Source organism: Pelodiscus sinensis, chromosome 25 (assembly GCF_049634645.1).
Source record: "Pelodiscus sinensis isolate JC-2024 chromosome 25, ASM4963464v1, whole genome shotgun sequence".
Taxonomy (NCBI): domain Eukaryota; kingdom Metazoa; phylum Chordata; order Testudines; family Trionychidae; genus Pelodiscus; species Pelodiscus sinensis.
Genome location: NC_134735.1, coordinates 10,686,961 through 10,712,166, shown reverse-complemented (window position 1 = coordinate 10,712,166; position 25,206 = coordinate 10,686,961). Strand labels below are relative to the sequence as shown.

Here is a 25,206-nt window from a genome sequence, read left to right as displayed (position 1 = left end):
CTATCCGATAAGCTTTTGCTTACATCCCTAGTTGGAGGGTCGGGAGGTAGCCTGCTTGCCCAACCTACTCCTACCGCGTAGGGAGAAATTCTACATTTGGCATGGTTGTGTTTTTGGGAGCCCCCATCTTGGTCCTTCTGACTCTGTGGAGAGGGGAGGGGAGGGCTTTGGAGAGACACAGTGGTGTTATACCAGGGGTGGGGAAGGGTTGGGGGCCACTGAGCCACAGAACAATCAGTCCGAGGCTGCACAAAAGTGAGAAGCAAAACAAAAACAAAACTCACACTCCCCTCACACGCCAGAGACAAGGGGGGCCTAGGCTAATAGAGTTTGTGGACCCCCCATACTTTGAGGGGAGGCTAGAAATGAGAAGTCCAGTGTGTGGGAGGGGGCTGTCGGGAAGCAGGTGTGGGGTTTGGGCAGGAGGGAGGCTGCAGGAGTGGGCTGGGCCGGGCCGGAGGTAGAGTGCAGAAGTGGAGCGGAGGTGCAGGGTCTGTGCAGGAGGGGGGCTGCCGGGCTGGAGCTCCAGTTCTCCAATGCTTGTGGGGGGGAGGGGTGCACTGAGCCTTGGGGGCCAGATCCAGGCAAGCTGGGAGCTGCATCCGGACCCCGGGGCCTTAGGTTCCCCACCCCTGAGCTATACTGATGTGTATGGCGCAGAGGCCAAACTGCCTGTCCTTCCTGCACCGTGCGCGGAGGATGTGACAGGTGAATCCCGTAACGTCCTTCTGTGCACGTGCTGCTGTTCGCTGTCTGGGCAGGGACCTGTGACGTGCCTATGGAGCCTGCCCTGTCTCTCTTGCTCTGCTTTGGACAGCTGGGGGGGCTTTGAGGTGGGGGGAGACAGAGCTCGTTGATTGGCTCTGCTGCCTGCCAGGGAGACAGGGAATCCGCCCCGACCCTTCCCCGCCTGCAGCCCCTCAGGAGGGGTTTTGCTGTCGCACAGGTTGGCTCAGTGAGCCATGTCCGCGGTCCGGAACGGGATTTCCCTCTGGCTAATGCAGCCCAGAGCTGTGCTTGTCTCCCTCCCCTGGACCCTGCTGCCCTCTGCATCTCTGGGAGCAGCAGGTAACACACACCTCTCGCTGGCTAATGGTTTGAGCCACTCTTCCTGGGCGAGGGAGGTGGGGCTGCTTGGCAGGCACCAGCGTGAAGCATCTGTGCGGCAGGTAGCTCCGACAGAAATCCTTGCCGAGCACAGGCACCCGATCCCGCTCCGGCTCCCGGAGAGCAGACAGGCAGGGTGAGTGGGTGCGGTGAGCTGTCCTTCCCCTGCCCTGCCCTGGGGGGAAGCCCCCTTTCTTGGGTGGTTGGGCCTGGCACTTCCTCGCTCACATCTTCCTTGGAGGGGCGGCGGGGACCAAGACTTCCAGCACCTCCGGGCGTTATTCCAGGGCGGCTGGTAAGACCCTGTGGGGAGCAGGAACCAAAGCTAGCGCAATCCAGCCAGGCTCGCCCACTGGGGCTCATCCCAGAGTACCAGCGGCTGGGAGGCACGGAGCTCTGGGTGCTTTGTCTCAGGTATCAGGAAAGTGGCCCCAGCGTGAGCCCAAAGCCGATTTCTAGCCTGTTCTTTTCCAGCAGGGAGCTCCGCAGTGGCCCAGGTGTGCTGCCCTCGTGCAAGAGCTGTGTGTTGTGTCGAAGGCTGGGGACAGGCTAGGAAGGGGAGACCTCCCCCGTATTGGCTTCCCTCTCCTAGTGGACAAGCGGCTGTAGTCAGGGCTAGCTGGACCAGATCTCTCTGGCTTCCCTGACAGCTCAAAAGGGATGGGCCAGGCCCTCAAAATCAAGCACTGCTTTGTATTCTTTTTATTTCTGTCTGGGCTTTGGGCCTGTAGGATTCACCTTCTTTCACAGGCAGGAGGGCTAGCAAATGTAGTGTTAATGCAAGCGGAGATCCCCACGTAGTCACTGGACTCCAGGACCTGGGGGTTTCTGAGAAACGCCCAATGCAGCCAAACTCCTGAGAAAATCGTAATTGTGGGTAACTGGCCTGCCCTTGTTCCCTAGAAGGTGGGGCTGACCTCTTCCTGCTGGGAGCAGGGGCAGGGTGGAGGCATCCAGGGAGACTTGTTAAAAACAGAAGCGGGCACCAGTCGGTGTGGGGAAACTGTCCCCTTCCCATAGGACCAGGCTGCAGGGCGCACTCCTCAGAGCGAGCTGGCAGCAGGAGGGGACCTGAGGGGAAGGCATGAGGCCTCTGGACCTGTTCAAAGGCTCCCAGGCCCAGCTCCTCAGAAGGTGCCGAGTGACAGACACTGTCAGATCCTGCAGCAGGCCTGGCTAGGCTCTTGGAGCCAGTGCGCCAGGTCGCTGGCAGGGACCTGGTATCCCTGCATCGCCGGGCCTGACCTACGGTCACTTTATCTGGTATCTGGCTGTGTCACGGGGGATCCGGCCAGCAGGGCTGGCTTTGTCTTGGGACACTGAGGACAGTGCGAACTGCACAAAGGAAAAAGGCCCTTTTGTGTGTAAACCACGTGTCCGGCCGGGGTTGTGCTCCGATTTCTGCGCTGGGTCCCCTCTCTGAGCACCCTGCATCTGGAGCCCCGTTAAAACCATTGCCATGGAAATACCTGGCTTTGGGACGCGGGGGAGGGGCTATTTATGCCGGGCGCTGAGAAGGGGAACGCAGAGGCACTGTGGCCAGTTCCCGGGGGAGGGGGGTCGGTCCACGGAGCTCCCCTTCGGGCAGCTCCCTGCACTCCAAAGCGCTTCCCTCTCCCATCAGTGGAGGCGGCTTTAGCGGCCAACGATCAGGCACCAGAACTAACAGCCCCGTGTGCTGCTCTGCTAAGCCCCAGGGGCCGTGACTGGGTGCGCTTGGAAATGGGTATTTTTCTTGCTAGTGTTTTCCTTTGTCCAGGTGAAAATCCCTCTGTGCAGGGGGCTGGCAAAAGGCCTGTGGGCTTCCGACGTCCCTCCTGAGCCTTCCGCACGGGGTGAGAGGGAACGTCAGGCAGCGAGCGGGAGCTAAACCTGCTGCGCCCAGTTCCCTTAGTATCTGGGGGGGGGGGGTGCTCTCAGGGGACAACCAAATGGGAAGGGCCAATGGGCTATGTTGCTGGCACTGTCCGTCTAACACAGCCCCTTCCTCCAGCATGGTGGCTCAGCAGCAGTTTTAACTGATGGCTGGGTGAGAAGTAACCTGGCGGCCGAGCAGCATAGAGCCTCTGGCTGATGTTTTATTAGTGTCCTAAAGCTGGGATGCCAGGGTCAGTCACAGGCGTTTTAAACCTCGTTTGCAGAGGGGTGACAGATGACGCTGTTCTGTTAGAGACGAGCGCTCGCGGGGGGGTGCTCAGAGCCTGTTACCCGCATGCCGGTCTGCTCTGTGCTGCACGAGAGCTTCCCTCACCCCATCCACCAGGACAGCGGCTTGGGCAGGAGGAGAAAGGGGAACAGGAAAGCTATTCGGGACAAGGGCAGAGCTAGGCTGCTGATTCTGCTGGTCCATAGGAGTGAAGGGACCCCAGACGCAAGTCCAGCGTGTTCTGTAACTCGACAGATGCTGTAACACAGGGCGAGATCTGTCCTGGCCTGTCAGTGGAACTTCTCCTGGGAGCCCGGACTTGTTAGTCCCATGTCCTGGCCAACTGCAGGAGGGGTAATTACATTCTGTTCGCTCAGCTCCCCTCTCCTGCAGTTTGACATGGATGAGGGAGGGACTTGTCCAGGGCTGCCTCTAATTTTTCATGCCCATGTGCGGAATGACTTTTGTTACGTGCACCCTGTGCTCACCGTTCACAGGTGTCTGCCCTAGAAAGGCTCAGCACCTGAGTCAAGGGTGCAGGAGCAGAACTAAAGTCTCACCCCCCTTCCTTTCCTGCATGGGAACCCTTAGCATGGTGGTTACAGGCTCCCTCCTTCCTGGCCCCGCTGTTCACATCTTTATTGTGAATAGAAGAAGCTAATTGCTGGCTGGCGCCAGTCAGTGCCGTAACCCATTGCCGCTCACCGGATCTGTTTGCCGCGCTGAGAATTACCTGCGGGACTCGGGCAAACACAGCGTCGCTATATCAACCGCGTGCATGGGGGCTCCCCTGTGTGTTTACCGAGACCCGAGACCCTGGATGATGCTGCTGGCTGGTTGCTATGGCGGCCTTGGCGAGCCTCCGGGGAAATGAAAGGATGGTTGTGCCAGGTTTGAGGTTAGATGCCAACTCTTGGCCTCCTCCCCAGGGCTGCGTTTGTGAGACCCTCGCATTGCACAGCCGAACGATTTCTGCTATTAACACGTTGACTGTACCCCGGCCGTCTGGAGCCACACTGTACACTAGGCAGCTCCCCCAGCAGCAATGTTAGGGAGGGCAAGGGTTAGCATAAGGAGACCCCAGGGTCCAGCGAGGCCCAACCCCCACAGTTCCCCCCACAAAGCAGAGCATGGCTCGGTAATGAAAGGACAGCGTCCAGGACACCCTACTGCTGGCGTTGCAGAGGGTGGAAGTGGGGAGGGCTTGGTTATTATGAGAGGCCCAACTGGCCACACACCAGTGAGCCTCAGCGCCTGCCCCAGAGCAGCACCCAGGGGTGTCAAACGCTGGAGGCAATATCAGTGTCCTTAGCACCACCCCAAAGGGAGCCCACGACCCAGACCGGAGCGGGTTTGCTTTCCCTGCGTGCCCCCGGCAGGGACCCCCAGCCCCGTCAGCCAAGGGAAGTGGAGAGGAGGTGGTGGCTGCCGGTGAGGGGGGCCTGGCCTGGCAGGAAGCGGCTTGCAGGCCCCACACAGGACGGTCCTGCTGGCCTGGAGGCAGCCACAGCAGCTCAGGGGGCAAGTGGTTCTCCTTGAGGCGAGCCAGCAGGAGCTCCCCTGGCCCAGGCAGCGCTCTGCAGATATCGCCATGGCGCCGGAAGCCCAGGCCCTGAGGGAAGGTTCTCTGACCGTCCGCCCCAGCGGCCTGTTTCTGCACTCGTTGCCTTGACTGGAAGGGCCCCAGGTGCAGTGTGGCGGCAGGGCTGTGGCAGGAGCGTCTCTGGCTGTTCTGCCCCTCGGCTCAAAAACCAGCGAGGGTGAGGCACGGGAGCAGCACCCACAGGCGCAGGGCCCAGCTCTGGGCTCCAGTAGGGGCTAGCATCTCGAGCCCACTGGGGAAGCTGTGGCAGGCAGTTCCCTGCTGCACCAGCGCAGGTAGAGAGAGAGACTGGGTGCAGAGGAGGAAGGGGACTTGAGCTGAGCGCTGTCCTTGCTCTGACTGGGTGTCCCTGCGAGCACCATTGTGAGACCACAGCCTCCGGCAGAAGAGAGACCTGCCTCTCCGGAGCGGTGGGGGGAACTCGTCTCCCACCGGAGGGCTGAGTGGGAAACCGGAGGGGAAGCCCTACTCCTGTCTGGCAAAATGGAAGGCCAGGACTTGTGGCCTGAGCTGTGCCAGAATCGCCCCGAGCTGCGGGAGCCCTGGGGTTTGAGGCACTGGTTGCAGCGCACCTGGGCAAATAGCTGGAGCGGAGTGCCGGGTGGGGAAAGCTGTCTGAGGCTGCCTGGGTCTCCGGCTGAGTCCTGTTTGCTGCCAGCCCCTAGCTGAGCCTTTCTTGTGCAGACCCTTGTGAACAGTGAGCACAGGGCTCCGCCATTCGAGGAGTGTGAACTTTGAGGCCTGAGCGACACTCAGTAGTGAGGCCAACCTAGTGACCACACTCAGAGGTGTGCAAATCACACGCCTGAGGTTTCAGCCATGCAGCCAGCACCCCTGAGAGTGCTAGCCATGCAGGCCAACCTCCCTATGTAGACGCAACTTCCCGATGTGGAAAGATCGTAGGACTGGAAGCAACCTCTAGAGGTAAAATCCAGTCCCCTTCACACGTGGCAGGACCAAGACCATCTAAACCAGTGATGGGCAACCTATGCTAGCGAGTGGGTTGCATGAGTGGCCCGCCTTCATCTCAGTGGGCTATAAGATTGTTGTAACCAAGGCGGTCTCCCGGGACAGGGCCGTTTTGCTACCTGCTCTTGTGTACCTAGAATGTGCAGGACTGTGCTGAGTGAACCATGGCAGCGCTTTGATTAGACACAGGGGGAGCGCACGGCTCTCCCAGTCAACGTTGTGTGCAATCAGCACCCACCTTGCTTCACGTGCCCTGGCTTTATGTGCGTCTCACTTTAGTAATATTGGTATGAAAAAAACGACATGGACCGGAACCTGACAACCGGTGCATGAGCAACAGTAACAAAATGTCTCACAGGTCACACATAGAGCCCTGAGGGACTGCTTTCAGCCCCCGGGCTACAGGTTCCCCTCCCGACTAGACTGTCCCTGGCAGGTGTTTGTGTAACCTGCTCTTAAAAATCTCCAGGGTTTGGAGATTCCACAACCTCCCCAGGCAATTTATTCTGGTGCTTAACCATCCTGACAAGACATTTTTTCCTAGCGTGTGTCTAAAATACACGGCACCGTCGACGGAGCCATGTAGATTAGGCAGGATGGCAAAGGGAAATGAAACAGCGATTTAAATAATCGCCGCTTCATTTAAATCAAAATGGCCGCTGCGCTGTGCCAATCAGCTGATTGTCGGCACAGTGCGGCAGTCTAGACGGGGATCTGCCGATCCCAGAACGCTTCATCGGCAGATCCCCGTCTAGACTGCTGCGCCGTGCCAACAATCGGCCACTTTGATTTAAATGAATTGGTGACTATTTAAATCACCACTTCATTTCCCTTTTTCGAGTAAACTAATCTCCATGGCTCTGTCGATGGAGCCATGTAGTTTAGATGTACCCCTAATGTCCAACCTAAATCTCCCTTGCTGCAGTTTGAGCCTATTGCTTCCTGTCCTATCCTCAGAGTTTGAGAATAATTTTTCTCCCTTTCTTGTAACAACCTTTTTGGCCTTTGAAAGCTGCAACCGAGTCCCCTCTCAGACTTCTCTTTTCCAGATGAAACAACCCCAATTCTTTCAGTCTTTAAGGATGTGACTGTCGCCCTTGCCTCCATCACTTGGCAGGGTGGATTAGAGCAGCAGAAACACACCAGTCTGCTGCTGTATGAGGCATCGGAGCTACTGTGGCATGGCTACGGTGCCCAGGTTGGGTTGACCGTGGGTTGACCGTGGTTAGTGCTGCAAGTCATGCGGCTCAGGTTTTTGTTTCCTGGGGTGACTCCCAACTAGGCAACACTCTGAGCTGTGATCCTGGGGCGCCCTCCTGCGGGTGGGTTTTATTTTTCTCGGAGAGATCCTCCAGGGCCAGAACTCTGCCCTCTCTGGTTGCTGCTAGAGCCCCATCCAATAGCCGGTCTGACCAGCCTGCAGTCCCAGAACTGGGCCCAGCAGCCCCTCCCTGGATTTCAATCAAGGACTCTGCCCCCAGTTGCGATCAGGGTCTTCTCAAGCTACCTGCTGAGCTGCGCTGCAGGAGCAGTTCCATGCTGGCTCCGAGGGATAGTGGGGCTGGCTGGGCACTTCCATTCGGAACCCGTCCAAGCACAGGTGGGAAAGTGCCGCAGGGTGGCCCAGCCAGTTTGCTCTCTGGGTCCCAGGTGGAGGCACTGACCCTGCTTCCAGCTGGGAATACCTGGGTGGAGCCACCGCACTGCATAAGCCCCAGGCTCCAGGGGCCGTTCAGGGCAGCAGGCTGGAAAGTGAAGCAGGGGCAGGTCTGGCGGGAGCAGGCGGCTCTTTCTGAACAAGATCAAACGCTGCCCGTGTGGCCGGGTGCTCTTTGCGGCGGTAGCCTGCTGTAAACTTCTCGCTGCAGATGTGGTGGTCTCAGTGCGGCGCTGCTGGAGAGGGTGGGAGGGCTTTGGCGACTGGGAGGTAGTCCAGGACAGTGCGTTAGCCAGCGGGTCGGTGAAGTGACACAGTGAAACGCCTCCCTGTGCTGACACTGGCACGTGGTTTGGTTCAGCGGGGACCAGGTAAGGAGGCTGCTCACCCGGAACGAGGCCTCTGAGAGGTGTCACTGAGCTGTCAGATAGGCAGGCTTAGTGGCAAGGACTAGGAGTGTAACCTCGAAGGACAGCTTGGGCTCTCCCGCCCGATGCTCTGGCGAGTGGTGACCACAACACACGCAGGGGCAGCCGCTGCTGGGCTGTGGAGGAAGGAGACCTATGAGCAGAGCTGGCCGCAGACAACCGAGAGGTCCAACCTGCACGTCGCTGGCCCAAATTCCTTGGTGTCCTAAGCGCAGGCCAGCCTCGGAGAGCTTCTGAAATGTAACGAGGTCCTAAAGTTGCACTGACCGGCCCTCTCAGGAAAGTATAACCCTGCATCCCGCTGGCCCTGGAGCCTTGCGGCTTGCAGGGAGCTGTGGGGTGGGTAGGGGCAGTTTGTATCGTGAATGCAGCTGGGTTCACAGCCGGGTCTCACAGCAGTGAGACTGGCTCTTACTCTGCCTCTCCCCCCAGGGTTCTGTTGCTGTGAGCGCTTCCCTGGCTGAAGATGGCAGGCTGGGAACGCCGGGTCGCCCCAGGCCGAGGTGAGTGGCGGGTCAGCGGCAATCGCTGTAAGAAGCAAACCGGCTAAACGACAGAGCGTTCCTCTGTCCCCCCCTCAGACGTCTGCCTTCAGGCTGCTTTGGCCACTTGGGAGCTGGGTGCTGGAGCTACTAAGCAACTAAACCCAGTCTCACCGCGGGACGTGTGCCACGCAGCCCCCGTGGGAGGAATAAGGCAGCACAGAAGCCAAGTTGCCTGAGCCGGCGGCTTTCAAACATCTCTTCTCGTGACCCAGTTGAAGGAAATTGTTGATTCGTGACAACAACATAATGTGACTGGAGTGTGGGCTCCGGGGGGGGGGGGCTGAGGGTGAGATCTTTGGGGTGTAGGAGGGGGCTCCGGCTTGGGAGACAGTCAGGGCTGGGCTTACCTTGAGCAGCTCCCAGCCAGTGATGCAGCAGAAGGTGTGTGGGGGGGGAAAGGTCAAGGCAGCTTCCTGCTTCTCCTGGCACTGCAGACCAGGCTGCACCCCAGAAGCAGCCGGCAGCAGGTTCCCAGCCAATGGGCCTGCAGAGCTAGTGCTCAGGGCAGGGGCAGTGCACGGAGCCTTGTGCACTCCCCCCTGCTAGGAGCTGGGCCTGCTGCCGGCCACTTCTGGGGCGCAGTGCGGTCTGCGGTGCCAGGACAGGCAGGGAGCTGCCTTAGCCTCCCCCCCCCCCACTACTCACCTGATCCCCCTGCAGCAACGAAACCCAGCGGCCGACATTCCACCTGAGTTTGAAAGCCCCTGGTTTAAGCGACACCCTCGGCCCGCTGCTCCTGCGCCTGGTTACTGCGTGTCTCCCCCTCCCCCCCACAGCCCCCACACGCGTTCTCCAGTGTGACAGGGTGGCCGTGCTGGCGTGAGCCCCATTGATATGCTGTGGAGGCAGCAGCTGGTAGTGGGGGTGCGAGTGGCAGGGATCTCGGAGACCGAGGGCGACTCCCCCCCATGCTGAGAGATTGGCTCTGCTACCAGTGCAACCTCGCCTCGCTGGACCAGACAGCCCAATGCTTGCCCTGGGAGCAGCGCCGCGAGGGTTGCTCTGCCGTGCTGGCACCTCCGCTCTCCAGGCTGCGGGGAGTTGCTTCCTCTGGTCTCCCAGTGGGCCCATAAATAACACCCTCCCCTGGGCATAGCTGTCACCGTCTGAGATAACGCCGGCATTGTGTGGCCTGAGGAATGGCAGGGTATTCGCTCCCCTTGCCGCCGCTGGCTTGCCCTGGGCAGCAGCGCAGCCACGGCGCACATTGCGCTGCTTCTGGGAATTGCAGGCCCAGGGCTGCATCAGTTACCAGAAGCAGCTGCTGCCGCCTTGGTGACATTTCCTCTAAATTGCGTGATGCTGACAGCTCACCCCATCCCTGGAGCAGGTGAATACAGCGCAGCTGTTCTGTGTCCGCCACACGCTCCCTCTGCCCTCCACGGGGCCCCCAGCGGGGACTGGGGCGATCCTGGAGGTGTCGGTCCCGGTTTCAGGGGGCCGGCCACAGCGATTGCTCAGTCGTTAGGGAGCAGAACCGGGGAACTGTCCCGGGACAGTGGGTTCGAATAGGGTTGCGCCAGAGGAGGGCCCGTGGGGTTTGGCAGACCGTGAGCTCTCTGGCTAAAGCGGCTGTCTCCAGAGCATGGTCAGGCTCCCGCTGCAATCCCTGCTCACACGCTCTCACCCCTCCCATGCACAGGGCTGGGCAAACTCCTCTCGGGAGGAGGGAGGTGACCACTGCACCTCCAGACCCCCCTCCCTTCCGCCAGGATTTTAAGGTGGGGGACTCAGAATGTCTGGGAGCCCCAGAGGGAGACCTGGGGCATGTGCCTGGCAGCATGTTCCCCGCTCAGCCGTCTCCTCCCTTTGTTCCAGGCTGCCTCCTGCTCTGCATTTGGACTCTGCAGTTTAGCGTGTGGAACTCTCTTGCAGAAGGTGAGGGGCAGGGAGGCCGCTGGGGGAAACGCTCAGTTCCTGTTGGGCAAACTGCTTCAGGGGCAGCAGGCCCATCCCGGCCTTGTCAGAGATGTGTGGGGAAGGGAGGGGGGCGGGGGAGAGGGAAATAAAATCGGAGTGTCCCTCGGGTTTCTGACGTCTGCTCCTAGCTCATTTCTCCTGGCAGCTGCTACAGCTCTAGGAACCCTGATTTACCTGCAAGTGTCCCCCCCCCCCCCAGCTGCCACCCTCATCCTGTCAAGTGCAGTTTTAATTCTAGGCAAGGCTTCTCTTTAGGCAAAGTGTCACTGCAGAGCGGCTCATGGGCCCGGGCTCTGCCTTCAGCAGAGGTGAGGGAGGGGCTATCAAATCAGCCATGGGCAATCATTTTTGAAGGGGGGGGGCACTTTGAGAATTTCGGAAGTGGTCCCGGGCTGCCCGGGAAGGGGTGTGGCTTCGAGAGGCAGGGGCAGGGCCAGGAGACTTTGAGTGCTCCCCGCCCACAGACCCTGATTGGCCTGGGAGTGGGGGAGCGCGTGAAGTCTTTGCCCCCTGCCCTGCCAGGGACGCCCTGTGCCTAGAGAGAACTGCCGGCTGTTTTGAACAGCTGGCGGTTCCCGCAGGTGCCGCATGCCCCTGGCGGTGTGAGGAGACTTCCCGTTTCCTCCGCCCCCAGGCCAATCAGGGGGGAGGGAGGGAGGAAGGGAGAGAAGGAAGAAAAAGCGCAGCAGCATCAGGAGGGGCCAAAGGGAGGCTTTCCCCTTAGTTCAGGAGGCACTTCGCCTCCCCTCCCAGCACCGCGCCTCCCAGCCACTGGGAAGGGCCTGTGGGCAAGGGAGTGAACATAGTCTCTGGCTCCCCCGCCCTGCCAGGGGCTCACGGTTCTCTCTTGTGCCGTGCACCCTTGGTCGGGGGAGGAGACTTCACATGCTCCCCTGTTCCCAGGTCTCAACTGGCCTGGGGGCGGGGGAGCGGCAGGGCAGCCATAGGCTGGATCAACCCGCTTGGTGGGCCGGATCCGGCCCGCAGAGGCCCCTTTGCCCACCCCCGGTCCCCACCTTGTCTCTGCCGTCCCAGACGCTCCCGTTGAGCGTATTCTCTGAAAGGGTCTTTGCTGCCTTTCCGACCCTTCCCCACCCACCTTCCGCGTAGGATTTCCCTGCCAGGCTCTGGACAGCCCATCAGGTAGCAGGCTGTGCAAAGGGAAGGCTGCAGCCTCTCTGGATCCTTGAGCTCGCTCTCAGCTTGTGACAAGAGACGTTTCCCTTCTGGTGACGCGTCACTTGGACACCTTGTATCTTCCAGACACGAGTGCGACTCCTACTACTACTGTGCCCGCTGTGAGCGTCAGCCTGTCTTCTACAGCAGCTGTCCAGGCTACCAACATGTCTACGAACACAACAGCGGTAAGGAAACGCATGCAGCCTGAGTAGCATTTCTGCCAGGAGCCTGGAGGGGCGGGAGGGGGTGCAGATGAGGAGCAGAGAGAAAAGCAAAGTTCCTTTGTGGCCCTGCTGGCAAGGCAGCAGCTCCGCTTGGGCTCCCCTAGCTGACAATGAAGCCCCCCCCTCAAAGCTGGGTTTCCTAGTGCTGCAAGAATTCACAGATTCCATCCCTCCCCCCTGCCCATGATGCGGAGCAGATCCTCCCAGAGGCAGAGTGAGCAATCGGCAAGGCAGCAGTGAAGGGCAGCCGAGGGAGGCTCTGCTGGGTGCCTTGGCAACGTGCGGCCGGCGTGGGCAGGGGGCAGGTGCCCTCCGAGTGCATGTTCCAGTCTGCGCTCTTTCTGCAGCTCACCTGCCACAGCTTCCAGTGCTCCGGAGAGCGATGCTACCAGAAGGAAATGTACACCAATCAAACCGCGTCCTGCTCCAACGCGGCTTACTGCAAGGTAGGGGAGTTCTCCTCCTGGCCGTGGGCACCGCGCCAGTCGCCTCTGCTGCTCCCTACAAGAGTGACTGGCTTACCCTGACACCCTGGGCATCGCACTCCTCCACGCTCTGCCACGCTGGAGGGAGTATCCTGTCCCGTCAGGGGCAGACGCTGGGAGAGAGCCCTGCCTGTGTGAGGCGGCAGAGAGATCAGGCCTGTGCCAAGGAAGTGGCAGCCTAAACAAACCTGGTGCTACCCTGGCTTCCCCAGGTTGCTGTGGGGAAAGGGGGATGCCGTGCGAATCAGTATTTCCCTCCCTCCTTGGCCAATTGTCTGGTAGCCCCTGGGGCTTATCAAACCTGTGCCCCGCTCCGGTTGTTCTGCCTCTCTCTTTGTACAGTCTGTCACTTGTTCTGGCTCTTACTGGTTTCTGTCACGCTCTCCTGACCTCGGTGTGTGGTTTGTCCCTCTTCCATCCTTTCCTCTTGAACCTCATCTTATTTCCCAGGGCCTGAAATCTGCCCTTCGCTTAGGCTGTGTCTACACTGCACCCCTTTTCCAGAAAAGGGATGCAGATTAGACACTTTGGAATAGCAAAATCCGCGGGGGATTTAAATATCTCCCGCGGTATTTGCATTAACATGGCTGCCGCTTTTTTCCGGTTTGGGGATAAGCCGGAGAAAAGCGCCAGTCTAGACGTGATTCTCCGGAAAATAAACCCTTTTCCGGAGGATCTTTTATTCCTACTTGAAAGTAGGAATAAGAGATCCTCCGGAAAAGGCGGCAGCCATGTTAATGCAAATACCGCGGGGGATATTTAAATCCCCCGATGATTTGCCTATTCCAAAGTGCTACATTAGCATCCCTTTTCCGGAAGGGATGCCAGTGTAGACACAGCCTTAGTGTTTTAGGGATATTGAAACAGTTTACTTTAACCTAGAGTCCACCCTCCAGCCATGTCCCAGCCTTGGGGCCCCACCACTTAGCCCTGGGGTCCCACCATCCAACGCCTCTGGCCTGGCACAGCTGGCCGTTGATGGAATTCACTAGCAGGGGCTGGTTAACCAGCAAGCGTGCCAGTCAGCCTCATGCTTACTGGTTAACCGGTTAGTGCTCATAGGAGCAGCCTGGTGTCTCCCGTGGCCTGCCCCCTGCTCTCTGGGATAGAGCTTGCTAGAATCTCCTTGCTGTCAGAGCCATCTGTCTGCTGTACCAGGGCAGGCTTCCTGCTGGGAGTTCCCCTTGGCTCAAGCGTGCCCGCTGCAATCCATGGTGCCGTTTTTCAGACTCTTCTCCATGGCAGGGAGCCCCACCTCACACCACAAGGTCCACAGGGCTGCCACCCCCCCCCCCCTTCCATCTGACCCAGTTGTGTGAGTAGAGCATAGCTGACAGCACGTTGACGACGCCCCTCCGTCTCTTTCCCTCGTTCCTGCAGCTCTATCGCCTCACCCCCACCAACTACACCGCCCAGTGCAGCAGCGCATGTGGCAGCGGCAATGGCACCGAGATGTGCATGACCAACCGCACGTGGAGTATGAACAATTGCACCATGGAGTGCTGCAACTCGTCCCTGTGCCTGCGACTCAACGCCACTGCCTACGGTAACCGGCCTGCCGGGAGCGCTCCGGCCTGCCGGGCGTCCCACGCGGAGCAAGCACCTTCGCTTCACTGCAGCAGATAGAAGGGTCCATTCAGCACGTGGTCTGGGTCTTTCACCTGGGGCCTTGGCTGTATGGCAGCTTTTATCTCCCCACGGCTGGGAGCAGGCCTACATGAGCGGACAAGTGGGTGTAGTGGGCACTCTCACCAGCCTCACCTGTACTGTGTAACCACAGCCCCCTGCCGGACCTGCTCTCATGGAAGTCGGAGGCTCTGCGCTGCTACCAACTAAGAGAGCTTCACCTGGAGTGCTCGGTTCTGGGCTTGTGGTGTGGGACCAGAGTTCATCCCCGCTGGGGCTCGGAAGCCCAAGGAAGGGCCATAGAGTAGCTGAATTCCTACATGACAGCACTCTCCGCGAGGAATGTGAACGGTTAACCGCTTAACCCAGTAAGGGTGATGCTTACCGGTTAACCACTTCACCAGGAAGCATCACCCTTACTGGGTGATGCTTACCAGTTAAGGTTAACCGGTGGAGGCTGGAGCAACCCTCTCCCTCCATTTAATCAGTTCACTGGTTAAACATACTGGTTAATTAATTAAACGGGTGTTTACATCCCTAGTCTCCATCCAACTCATTCTTCTGGAGGGAGATCCCAACAGCAGAGGCACAGAAATGACCCTTCCAAAGGGAGCCCTGGATAGTAGTGATGGGTGCCCACCCCTCTTCTGAGTAGAAACCATCTGACTCCTGAGGTTTTAGGGAAGGGGGTTGGATTCCAATTTCCTGACAGCTCTGGTTCAGCCAGAGGGGAGTTCTGTAGGAAGGCCTCTCACAGGATAACTAGCTGAATCATGATCACTAGCAAAGATCAGGCACCTGATTCCTCAGAATACTGTACCTTTATGATGGTGCTTTCTCTGGAAACACCATCCTGCAGTGTCTTGACAGGCAAGTCTGATATCTGCAGGCAGGGTTCCCTGTAAGCTGGGCATTTGTGCGGCCACTCAGGAGAGATTCCAGTGCCACCCAGTTGTTTAGCAAAGCGTTCATAGCTAGGTTTTTTTGTTTATATGGGTGGTGCACATTCACCCCCACTTTGGTGCGCATAAAAAGTATTCTGCACGTGGATGGAAAAGATTAAAGGGAACATTGCCTGCAGGCTGTTGGAGTCTTGCAGCCCTGATGGAATGGGGAGCGCTGCCTTGGTGGTTCAGCTCATGCACGTGGTTTCTCTCTTAGTGCTTCCTCCTTTAGCTGCATTGTGGTCACCCATTCTCCACCTTGAGAGCCTCGCTTGAACCCTGATTTCCCTCCTTCCAGCCCATGGAATAAACAAATTAGTTCTCTCTTCTTCCATCATCGGGATCGTGCAGACCCACAGCTGGACGTGACCCACCTGTTCAGATTCCCGTTAGGAGTGTGACAGGCTCACTCAGCCACTCCCCACATCAGCCAGTGTGGATTACTACTCGCTTTGTGCCACAGTGAAACTGGTGGCCAGACAGTCCCTAACTAACCTGGAGAACTTGCTGCCAGAGTCCAACTTGCTGTGACTTGCTGTCCAAGCCCAAGAATTTAGCAAGACTGTTTGCAAAGGCCTAGCCCCTTCTCCACAGGGTGTAAACATTCACAGTTCCATTCACTGGGGCAACACTGAGCAGGGCTTGGGGCAGAGAGTAACCCTTATCAGGTGAAGCAGCATCCCTTGTAGGCAGGTTATTTCACAGATGTCCACAGCGGGGGCGTTCCCTGAACTTGTCTCCGAGGTGCTGACAGAGCAGATACTGAGCTAGATGGACGCCTAGCTTGGCAGTCTCTAGGCACCAAACAAACCTAAGCTTTGCTAGGGAGAGCAGGGGCTGGTGGGAAGTGACAGATGTGGTCCAGGTTCCGGAATGAGGCTGCTGATTACTTGGGCCCCCGTACTGAGATGGACGGATGTCACGCCCCATGTTAAAATGACACCAGTGGTTTCCACCGGGGCATGTCAGTGTCTGGCTGCGTTCTGGATCCTGGCACCGAATCGGAAGGCTGCATGGAAACGCAGAGCTGCGGGAGGGCATAGCTCTGCCTCACCAGCGCCCTTCTGTGTCTCTTTCAGGTGACCTTCCGCCCCCCACCACTACAGCACCCACCACCACCACCCCGAAGCCCCCGCCCCGAAATGTAAGTATTGCCTCCCAGCAGGGTCAGACAGCATAGGTGCACTATCTGTGGGAGTCCAGCAGTGTTGCCGTCAAACTGTTAAACTGTGGAATTCCTCCCCAGAAGTGGCTGCCTTTCAGGGCTGGAGGAAATGTTCCCCCCTGCTATGTGCTCTCTGGGTTCAAAGGCCAATATGCAGCCTCTGTGAGAGGGAATAGATTCATGGAGCACCAAGCAAAGAAAGGGTCGGTAACTAGCCCAGCCAAACATGCCTCTTCCAAGGCAGTGGAAGAGCCAAATTCCACATGCTCCAATCCAAGTTCATAGCGTGGCCTATTGGTTGCATAATGAGCCCTATTCACAGTGCTGCGGGGAATGGCGGGCGGTCCGGAGGCCCTCAGAGCACTATCTTGAGATCCTTCTCCGGGGCCAAAGCTCTTAGGGTATGTCTACACTAGCCCCCTAGTTCGAACTAGGGTGGCTAATGTAGGCATTAGAACTTGCAAATGAAGCCCAGGATTTAAATATCCCGGGCTTCATTTGCATGTTCCCGGGCGGGTGCCATTTTTAAATGCCCGTTCTTCAAATACCTGCCCGTGGCTACAAGCGGCATGGACCAGGTTGTTCGAATTAAAGCTCCTAATTCGAACTACAGTTAAACCTCATTGCAGGAGGAATAACGGTAGTTCGAATTAGGAGCTTTAATTCGAACTACCTGGTCCATGCCATGTGTAGCCGCGGGCAGGTAGTTTGAACTATGGGCACTTAAAAATGGCACCCTCCGGGGAACATGCAAATGAAGTCCGGAATATTTAAATCCCGAGCTTCATTTGCAAGTTCGAATGCCTACATTAGCCACCCTAGTTCGAACTAAGGCGGCAGTGTAGACAGACCCTTACAGACCAAGTATGGGGATAGGGTGGCATAACACACACACACACATCAATGGAGTTGCATTCTGTAAGGCACTATCATGCATTGGCCCCTGGGGAGATGGACTAGATGGGTCCACAACAGGACCCTTTCAATCTCCGTCCTCTGATTCCTGGAGGAGATTCCCCTATGATGGCTTATCTCTCCCTGGGACCCTGCAAAGCCCCCTCCATGAGGGTGGAGGGAGAGGGCAGGGCTGGCACTTGCCAGCTAGGGTTCAATGTCAGTGAAGCTTTCTGCAAAGTCTGTGGAGTTGATTTTTCTTGGAACCCTTTGCATGTGGAAGGTCAGTGAATTTTGGAAGAGGTGGCTGCAAGGCCAGCCCCTGAAAGGCCATGTCAGTGAAGATCTGGGCTTGCTGGAGCTACCCGGCCAGTGCCAGTCACTGCCCATGAGCCCTTCGAGGGAAATCTGCTGACCCAGGGACTGCTGGGATGACTCGCTTTCCCTGGGGGCTTATAGCTCCTCATCCAGGTGTCTCATCACCACCAGGCCAGAGGAAAGTGACTTAAACATCAGGCCTTGCTCTGGTAGCTCTGCTCTCTGGAGTGACAGGTGTTCATGGCGCCTTTCCTGGCTGTCTTGTAGGGGAAAATATGCACCGTCTTCTCCTGCCAAGGAGAGGGATGCTTCAAAGACCAGAAGCCTGCTGACCAGTGCATCGTGGGATACGATTTCTGTGAGGTACTGGACTTGTCTGTGAATCCTTTTGCTACCCTGGGGCAGGGCTGCAGGCCGGGTCTCCGCGCCGTCTGCCATGGCTCGGTCAGTGCTGCCCTTTCACCACTCAAGCTGGGCTCTTGACAGCACTTGCAGCATGGAGATGGCTGTGGACCTCGTGCCGCCCTGACAACTCCAAGGGCGTCATCCATAGAGCTGCGAAGGCAGAGTCAGCCACACCGAACTCCCTCGGGACAAAAACCCGGGGCAGGGAGTAGTTGAGTCTCTGGGGTTCTCTCCCTCCTTGGCCTCTTGGCGATTCCAGCCAGGCCCTTAGCTACAGGAGGCTGAATTGGTCCCATTAATCATAGAATCCCAGGGCTGGAAGAGACTTCAAGAGGTCATCAGGTCCAGCCCCCTCCAGCTCCTTGTTCTGCCATCCATCACTACTGTGAACAGCCTCTCTCCATCCTCTTTGGAACCTCCCTTCAGGAAGTTGCAGGCTGCTACCAAATCCCCCCTCACTCTTCTCTTCTGCAGACTAAGCAAGCCCAAATCCCTCAGCCTCTCCTCATAGGTCATGTGCTCCAGCCCCCTAATCATTTTGGTTGCCCTCCGCTGGACCCTCTCCAATGCGTCCACATCCTTTCTATAGAGGGGGGTGCAGAACTGGACGCCATACTCCAGATGTGGCCTCGCCAGAGCCGAATAAAGGGGAATAATCACTTCTCTAGATCTTCTGTCAATGCTCCTCCTAATGCACCCTCGTATGCGTTAACTTCATTAACTTGAAGGCAAGAACCCAGCGGGGCAGGGAGGTGCTAAACCCAAGCCCACTACTGTCTGTCTCCTTCCTCCAGATGAAGAAGACTGACACGGGTTACGTGGCTGGATGTAGCAAAGCCTGCAATTCCTCCAGCCCAGTGTGTTCCGGAACAGCAACTATCCCCTGTTACCAGGAATGCTGTCCAGCTACTCCTACAACTAGCTGCCTGAAACTGGACGGCAACGTGCACTTCAATGGTGCTGGGCAGGCAGCTCTGGCCCCGCTCCTGAAACTCCTGGTCTGTGGTGTAGGGCTTGTGCTGCATTACAGCCTCTGCGCTTTCCTGCAGGGCTAAGCAATGACCCGCAGAGCTCCGTAGACTGACTAGGGGCAGGAAGGATTTAGGGGCATACGCTATATTGGCTAAAGCTGGTTTCTGCACCTCTTACATTCAGCTATGGCTGGCTAGGACACTCCATCTCTTGAATCAACGCCACAGGAAGGGGGAGCGCTGGAGCCTGCTGTGCAGGCATGGCTAGCACCCAAGGAAGCTGGTTATGAAATACAGACCCCAGTGAAAGCAGCTGGCTTACCTGCAAGGGTACGTCTATGCTGCCCCATGTCAGCTGACTCGGGGACCCTGGGCGGGGGGAGGTTCCAGCCCATCTCTACACTGCAATTTGATTGCCCCAAAAAGTGAGGCCCATGAGCCTGAATCAGCTGGCATGGGCCAGCCACATCTCACTGCAGTGTAGAGAGATCCATAGTCCTCATTAATTCCCTAATTTGATACAGGGGAGAGTGGGCAAGCATCAGAGGGGTGGCCGCATTAGTCTGTATCTGCAACAACAATGAAGAGTCCTCCAGCACCTTAAAGACAAAGGGTACGTCTACACTAGCCCCCTAGATCGATCTAGGGATGCTAATGAGGGCGACCGAAATTGCAAATCAAGCCCAGGATTTAAATATCCTGCGCTTGATTTGCATGTTCCCGGCCAGTCGCCATTTTAGAAATTGACTAGCCTGAAGTAACTGCCCGCGTCTACACGCGGCAGTGAAACGGGATTCCCTAACTCCAATTAGCTCATATTCCTCCTGCAATGAGGTTTACCAGCTAATTCGATTTAGGGGCTTTAAATCGGAATCCCATTTCACTGCCGCGTGTAGACGTGGGCAGTTACTTCAGGCTAGTCAATTTCTAAAATGGCGACTGGCTGGGAATATGCAAATCAAGCACGGGATATTTAAATCCCAGGCTTGATTTGCAATTTCGGTCGCCCTCATTAGCCTGCCTCGATTGATCTAGGGGGCTAGTGTAGACGTACCCTAACAGATTTATTGGGGCATAAGCTTTTGTGGGCAGAGACCCACTTTGTCAAAGGCATCGTGCATGCACAAATCTGTTAGTCTTTGAGGTGCCACAGGATTCCACATTGTTTTTTAGGGGAGGGCAGATGGATTCGGGGCTCCCGGCCCTGTCTAGCCATAGGCGTGATGTCATCTGCTCATCAGACTGACTCCTGGCTATGCTGTCTCTGCAGAACAGATTAGCTTAGGCCAGTGGTTCTCAAAGTATGGGCCGCAGCCCACTAGTGGTCCATGAATATCATGCAGGTGGTCTGCAGGTTTGGGGCTCCCCCCCACAGTGGGGAGCCCCCAGTGGTGCTCCAGCCCTGTGCCCCAGCCCATGAGGTTGGAGCGCCAGCACCGGCTTCTCACTGCGGGAGGGAGGGAGGGAAGGCTCGCAGGCCAGATCCAGCTAGCAGGGGGGAAAGGAAGCAGCTCCACATACTGCTGTTCCCTTTACCCCCTGCTGGGAGAGTGAAGGAAACCACTTGTCCCTCATGCCAAGACCCTCCACTCCTACCCTGCTCCTTCACCTTCCCCCAACCAGACCCCACACCACCGTCCCATTCCTGCAACCTCCCCCCAACCAGACCCTCTGCCCCCATCCTGCTCCTGCACCCTCCCCCCAACCAGACCCTCTTCCCCCATCCTGCTCCTGCACCCTCTCCCCAACCAGACCCTCTTTCCCCATCCTGCTCCTGCACCCTCTCCCCAACCAGACCCCACACCACTGTCCCATTCCTGCACCCTACCCCAACCAGACCCTCTGCCCCATCCTGCTCCTGCACCCTCCCCACAACCAGACCCCACACCACCGTCTCACTCCTTTACCCTCTCCCCAACCAGACCCTCTTCCCCCATCCTGCTCCTGCACCCTCCCCGCAACCAGACCCCACACCACTGTCCCATTCCTGCACCCTACCCCAACCAGACCCTCTGCCCCATCCTGCTCCTGCACCCTCCCCACAACCAGACCCCACACCACCGTCTCACTCCTTTACCCTCTCCCCAACCAGACCCTCTTCCCCCATCCTGCTCCTGCACCCTCTCCCCAACCAGACCCCACACCACTGTCCCATTCCTGCACCCTCGCCCAACCAGACCCTCTACCCCCGTCCTGTTCCTGCGCCCTCCCCCCAACCAGACCCTCTACCCCCGTCCTGCTCCTGCACCCTCCCCCCAACCAGACCCCACACCACCATCTCACTCCTTTACCCTCTCCCCAACCAGACTCTCCACCCCCAGCCTGCTCCTGTACCTATTTTGTTATCATGGGTGCTTGGCTGGTGGTCTGCAGAAAGGTCTGCATTGAGCAGGGGGTGCTATGGGCCAACATGTTTGAGAGCCACAGGCCTCGGCTGGAGTTTCTCAAGATGGGCCGCCAAGGGAAATGAAGGGCAGCCATGGGAGCCACGAGGCTCAGTAGCTATGGAGCCTTTAGATAAACAAAGCGGAGCGGCCAGCTGGCAGCTTTCCCGCTGTGGGCCTGCGGCCCATGTTGAGAAACACTGGCCTAGAAGCTGCTGCAGAGAGGCCCTCAGTGAAGCCCCCTCCCTTCTGAATGCCAGTCACTCAATGCCAGTATCTCTTCCTGACGAGGGCAAACTCCAGGGCTACGTCTACACTGGCATGATTTTCCAGAAATGCTTTTAACGGAAAAGTTTTCCGTTAAAAGCATTTTCGGAAAAGAGCATCTAGATTGGCACGGACGCTTTTCCGCAAAAGCACTTTTTGCGGAAAAGCGTTCGTGCCAATCTAGATGTGCTTTTGCGCAAAAAAGCCCCGATTGCCATTTTCGCGATTGGGGCTTTTTTGCACAACACAAATCTGAGCTGTCTACACTGGCCCTTTTGTGCAAAAGTTTTGCGCAAAAGGGACTTTTGCCTGAATGGGAGCAGCATAGTATTTCGGCAAAAAGCACTGATTTCTTACAGTAGAAAGTCAGTGCTTTTGCAGAAATTCAAGCAGCCAGTGTAGACAGCTGGCAAGTTTTTCCGGAAAAACTGGCCAGTCTAGACACAGCCCAGCCATTATGGGACTCTGTGAATTACTCTGCCACTATCCATGCCTCTTAATTATTCATTGCTTGCATGTAAAGCAGCTGTGTAGCAGGGAGGGTGGCTGAGTGAAATCACAGTCCTCTGCTGCACATGCTCCCCAGCCCTCCCCTGTGTAAATATTGGTAGGAAAACAATTTCAGGGGAGCAGCCCAGTTTCTGAATAGCAGGCAAGATGCCTGTGCTAGCAAAGGGAACGTACTGCTTGAGGTGGCGGGGCAGGGAAGGACTTGGGACCATACACTGGCATAACTACATCTCCCAGGGGCTTGAAACATACCTCTGGGGGATGTAGCTCTGCCCAGCTAGCCCCCTGGGAAGACATTAAGCTGCTGCCTCTCAAGGAGGTGGGGTCCAGCATCCTGGTAAATGTTGCCCACATCAGGGACTAACTAACTAACGCCATCCCCCTCCCCCTGCCCCAACACCTTAAGGCAATAGCTCCCCAGTTCTCCCAGCTCTACAGATTTATTACTCATCCCTAGGCCAGAGTGCGCAAATCTGACCTCCACCTTCTCTGAGGTGGCAGCCCAGAGTGCTGCTGACAGCCATGGCCCAGCTGTCTAAAGTGTTGCTAGTTAGTGTATCAGATTCTTTGGTTGATTGAGGTTAGCTCTTATTGGTAGTTTGGAACAAGTACAGCTTGCTGTTTCCAAGTTCCTATGCAACTTCTAAGCCTTGTTTTAGCTTCCCCGGTTAGTGCTTTTCTGGCACCTCGTGTTTTTAACGAACCTTAAACCTTCAAGGTTGTGTCTCTCCCTGTGACATCCAAAGGGGAACAGAGCAGATGCACAGCCTATGCATTAGGTAGGCTGCAAAGCTGAACTCTTCCCTGCCAAAACCCCCTAGGACTATGTGGCTGGCAAACAAAGTGAAGCTGCCTAGGACTACTGCCATGTGACTTTACTAGTCTGAGATTTTTGGATTACTGGACTGAATGACATTCAGGTAGATATAAGAATGATGGGGTGAAGGAAGCCTCTGAAAGGGCTAAGAATTCTGCCAGCAATCCAGGAACAAGCAAAGTCCATGTGGAGTAATGTTGCTTTTCTGAGCACTCCTCCTCAGTAACTAAGGGTATGTCTACACTACCACCCTAGTTCGAACTAGGGTGGTTAATGTAGTCATACGAACTTGCAAATGAAGCCCGGGATTTGAATTTCCCGGGCTTCATTTGCATGTTGCCGGGCGCCGCCATTTTTAAATGTCCGCTAGTGCGGACTCTGTGCCCGCAGCTACACGCAGCACGAACTAGATAGTTCGGAATAGGAAGCCTAGTCCGAACTATCTGTACGCCTCATGGAACAGAGGCGTTCAGATAGTTCGGAATAGGCTTCCTATTCCGAACTATCTAGTTCGTGCCGCGTGTAGCCGCGGGCACAGAGTCCGTACTAGCGGACATTTTAAAATGGCGGCGCCCGGCAACATGCAAATGAAGCCCGGGAAATTCAAATCCCGGGCTTCATTTGCAAGTTCGTATGACTACATTAACCACCCTAGTTCGAACTAGGGTGGTAGTGTAGACATACCCAAACTTATAACCACACTGATGATGGAATGTCTCTTGCTTGGGTGGATTGAATTAGAAACACTGTATTTCTTCTCTTGAATCTTACCCAAGGAAACAGGGTTCCTCTAAAAGTGGCACATCTTAGATTCCTGTTTCCCAATTCCGGGGTCTTTAATAGCTAAAGGGTGACTAATAAAAATAGAGCAGGGGTTCTAAGGGATGGTTCATTCCAGGCATATTTTTAATCAGGGATTAGTCTGTCTCTAAAGGAATCTGCTGTGCCCTGTTGTTGATTGACATACGTGTGGGAAATCATAAGGCAGAGATTGCTGGTAACTGCTGCTGCTAGTTGTGCTGACATGAGCTCTGTTGTGACTGTTGTACTCCATTATTGTTGTTTTCAGACTCTGTCCTTTGAAGAGACATTATAAATAAATATATTTGTCAACCTCAGTGCTGAGTTGTTGGAGGTGATCTGTTGCTGCGGCTGAAGCCCGCTTCAGGGTTTGTCTGTGCTGGGCATCTCGAAGAGACAGATGCGGAGGGGGGAACAGTGGGCGGAAGGCCCTTGGGTGATGAACGTGGTTTCACTCTCTGAAACGACTTGCAGCCTAGTCCACTACCTGCTTGCTAAGATGTGTTTACAAACTAGCCCGGGGTGGGCAAGATGCAGCCCACCAAGCCATCGGATCCGGCCCGCGGCCCTGGTCAATTGAGAAGTCTCCTCCTCCCACCAGGGGCGCACCGCACCTAGCGGGGCCCCTTCTTCCCAGGGCCCCATCCTTTCTGGGGGCATAGCCAGCCAACAACTATTATCCACAATTTGTAAAGTGGGCCCCCTGCAAAAATTATTGCCCACCCCTGAACTAGCCCAAAGGTGGGGTTTTATTTGCTACAGTCCTCATGTGCTAGCTTATGTGAAATCATAAGCAGGTGCTGGTGGGAAGATTCAGACTGTGCTAACAACTGCCTTTGAGGGGAACAGATCCTGTTGCCATTGTTTGGGTGTAAACCTCCACTGCTGGCAGGCCTTGAGGCTCATGTGTGTACTTGAGCGAGCATAAATTACACACACGCACAAATGTCCCCTGTGGCATTTTACAGGCACGTGTCTGACAGTTCGGAATACCCAGGCTGAGCTTTCCTTGCAATCTGCTTCACCCTTCCCACACACCTGAGAGCTTTTGCTAAGATGCCCAGGCTTAGGAGCGGCAGGTGTGCTTTTCTTCCCACAGGTCAGTCATAAAACAAGCATGAGAAGGGCGTATTTACACCATAATCCGTCTCAAAACCTGGAAGAGAAGAAAAGCCACATTCTCAGGCTTTCAGAAAAAGAAGAAACAGCTGCAGAGTTGTAGGAACTCTTTGTCCCTTTACAGCAGATTGAAAAAAGCCACAGAAACCTACCAGCAACACAAGTTTTCCCTAATGTGCCTGACTGGCTACTTCCCCTCCAGCCTAGGCCCGTTGAGCAGGTGCTACTGGGGGGCCGGCCATTCCTTTATAACACTCTGTACAATCACCTAACGTGTTCAGATACAAATCCCCCCTCCCAATAGCATGAAGCAAACGGAGGGTTTTGACCTACCCCTTTCTACTCTCACACCTGGCAAAGGTGGTCTCACAGGCATGAACTATGGTAACTATTACAGTTGTGCTAGCAACAGCCCTATTCTCTCCAGTGACTTCTCACAAGTTATATCCCTGTCCAACTTCCTCCCAGCCTCACCTTTGTGTAAAGTCAGTAGCATTACACATGCTGAATATATAGAAACATTATCTACTCTCCCCACCCATTTCACTCACAATGGGTTCTTTCCTTCATGGCCAGCACACTGGAGCCTAGGGAACATGGGAAGGATAGTGTAGCCACAGGATCCAGAGAGAATGCTCAGAACCAAGGCAGGTGTTTTGTTGCATAACTGCTTGTCCACAACAGGTGCAGCTGGAATGTGATTCTGACAATTGCTAATTTAA

At 56.4% G+C, this 25,206-nt stretch overlaps 1 protein-coding gene across 1 annotated transcript; it reads left to right on the top strand.

The window, feature by feature from the left end:
- The first annotated feature begins 969 nt into the window (after positions 1–969).
- LOC142819918 (uncharacterized) lies at positions 970–19,224 on the top strand. Its single transcript, XM_075908800.1, has 9 exons — positions 970–1,243; positions 8,343–8,413; positions 10,274–10,333; positions 11,639–11,739; positions 12,126–12,224; positions 13,644–13,809; positions 15,913–15,977; positions 17,478–17,573; positions 18,410–19,224. The coding sequence occupies exons 2-9, from the start codon at positions 8,377–8,379 to the stop codon at positions 18,668–18,670; spliced, it is 885 nt and encodes a 294-aa protein (XP_075764915.1). The 5' UTR covers positions 970–1,243; positions 8,343–8,376; the 3' UTR covers positions 18,671–19,224.
- Positions 19,225–25,206: the final 5,982 nt, after the last annotated feature.

Excerpts from the sequence above, each read along its gene's own strand:
- LOC142819918 (XM_075908800.1), top strand. The coding sequence starts at position 8,377 with ATGGCAGGCTGGGAACGCCGGGTCGCCCCAGGCCGAG. Across the intron at positions 8,414-10,273 it reads CCGGGTCGCCCCAGGCCGAG|GCTGCCTCCTGCTCTGCATT; the intron begins GTGAGTGGCGGG and ends CCTTTGTTCCAG. Across the intron at positions 12,225-13,643 it reads CCAACGCGGCTTACTGCAAG|CTCTATCGCCTCACCCCCAC; the intron begins GTAGGGGAGTTC and ends TCGTTCCTGCAG.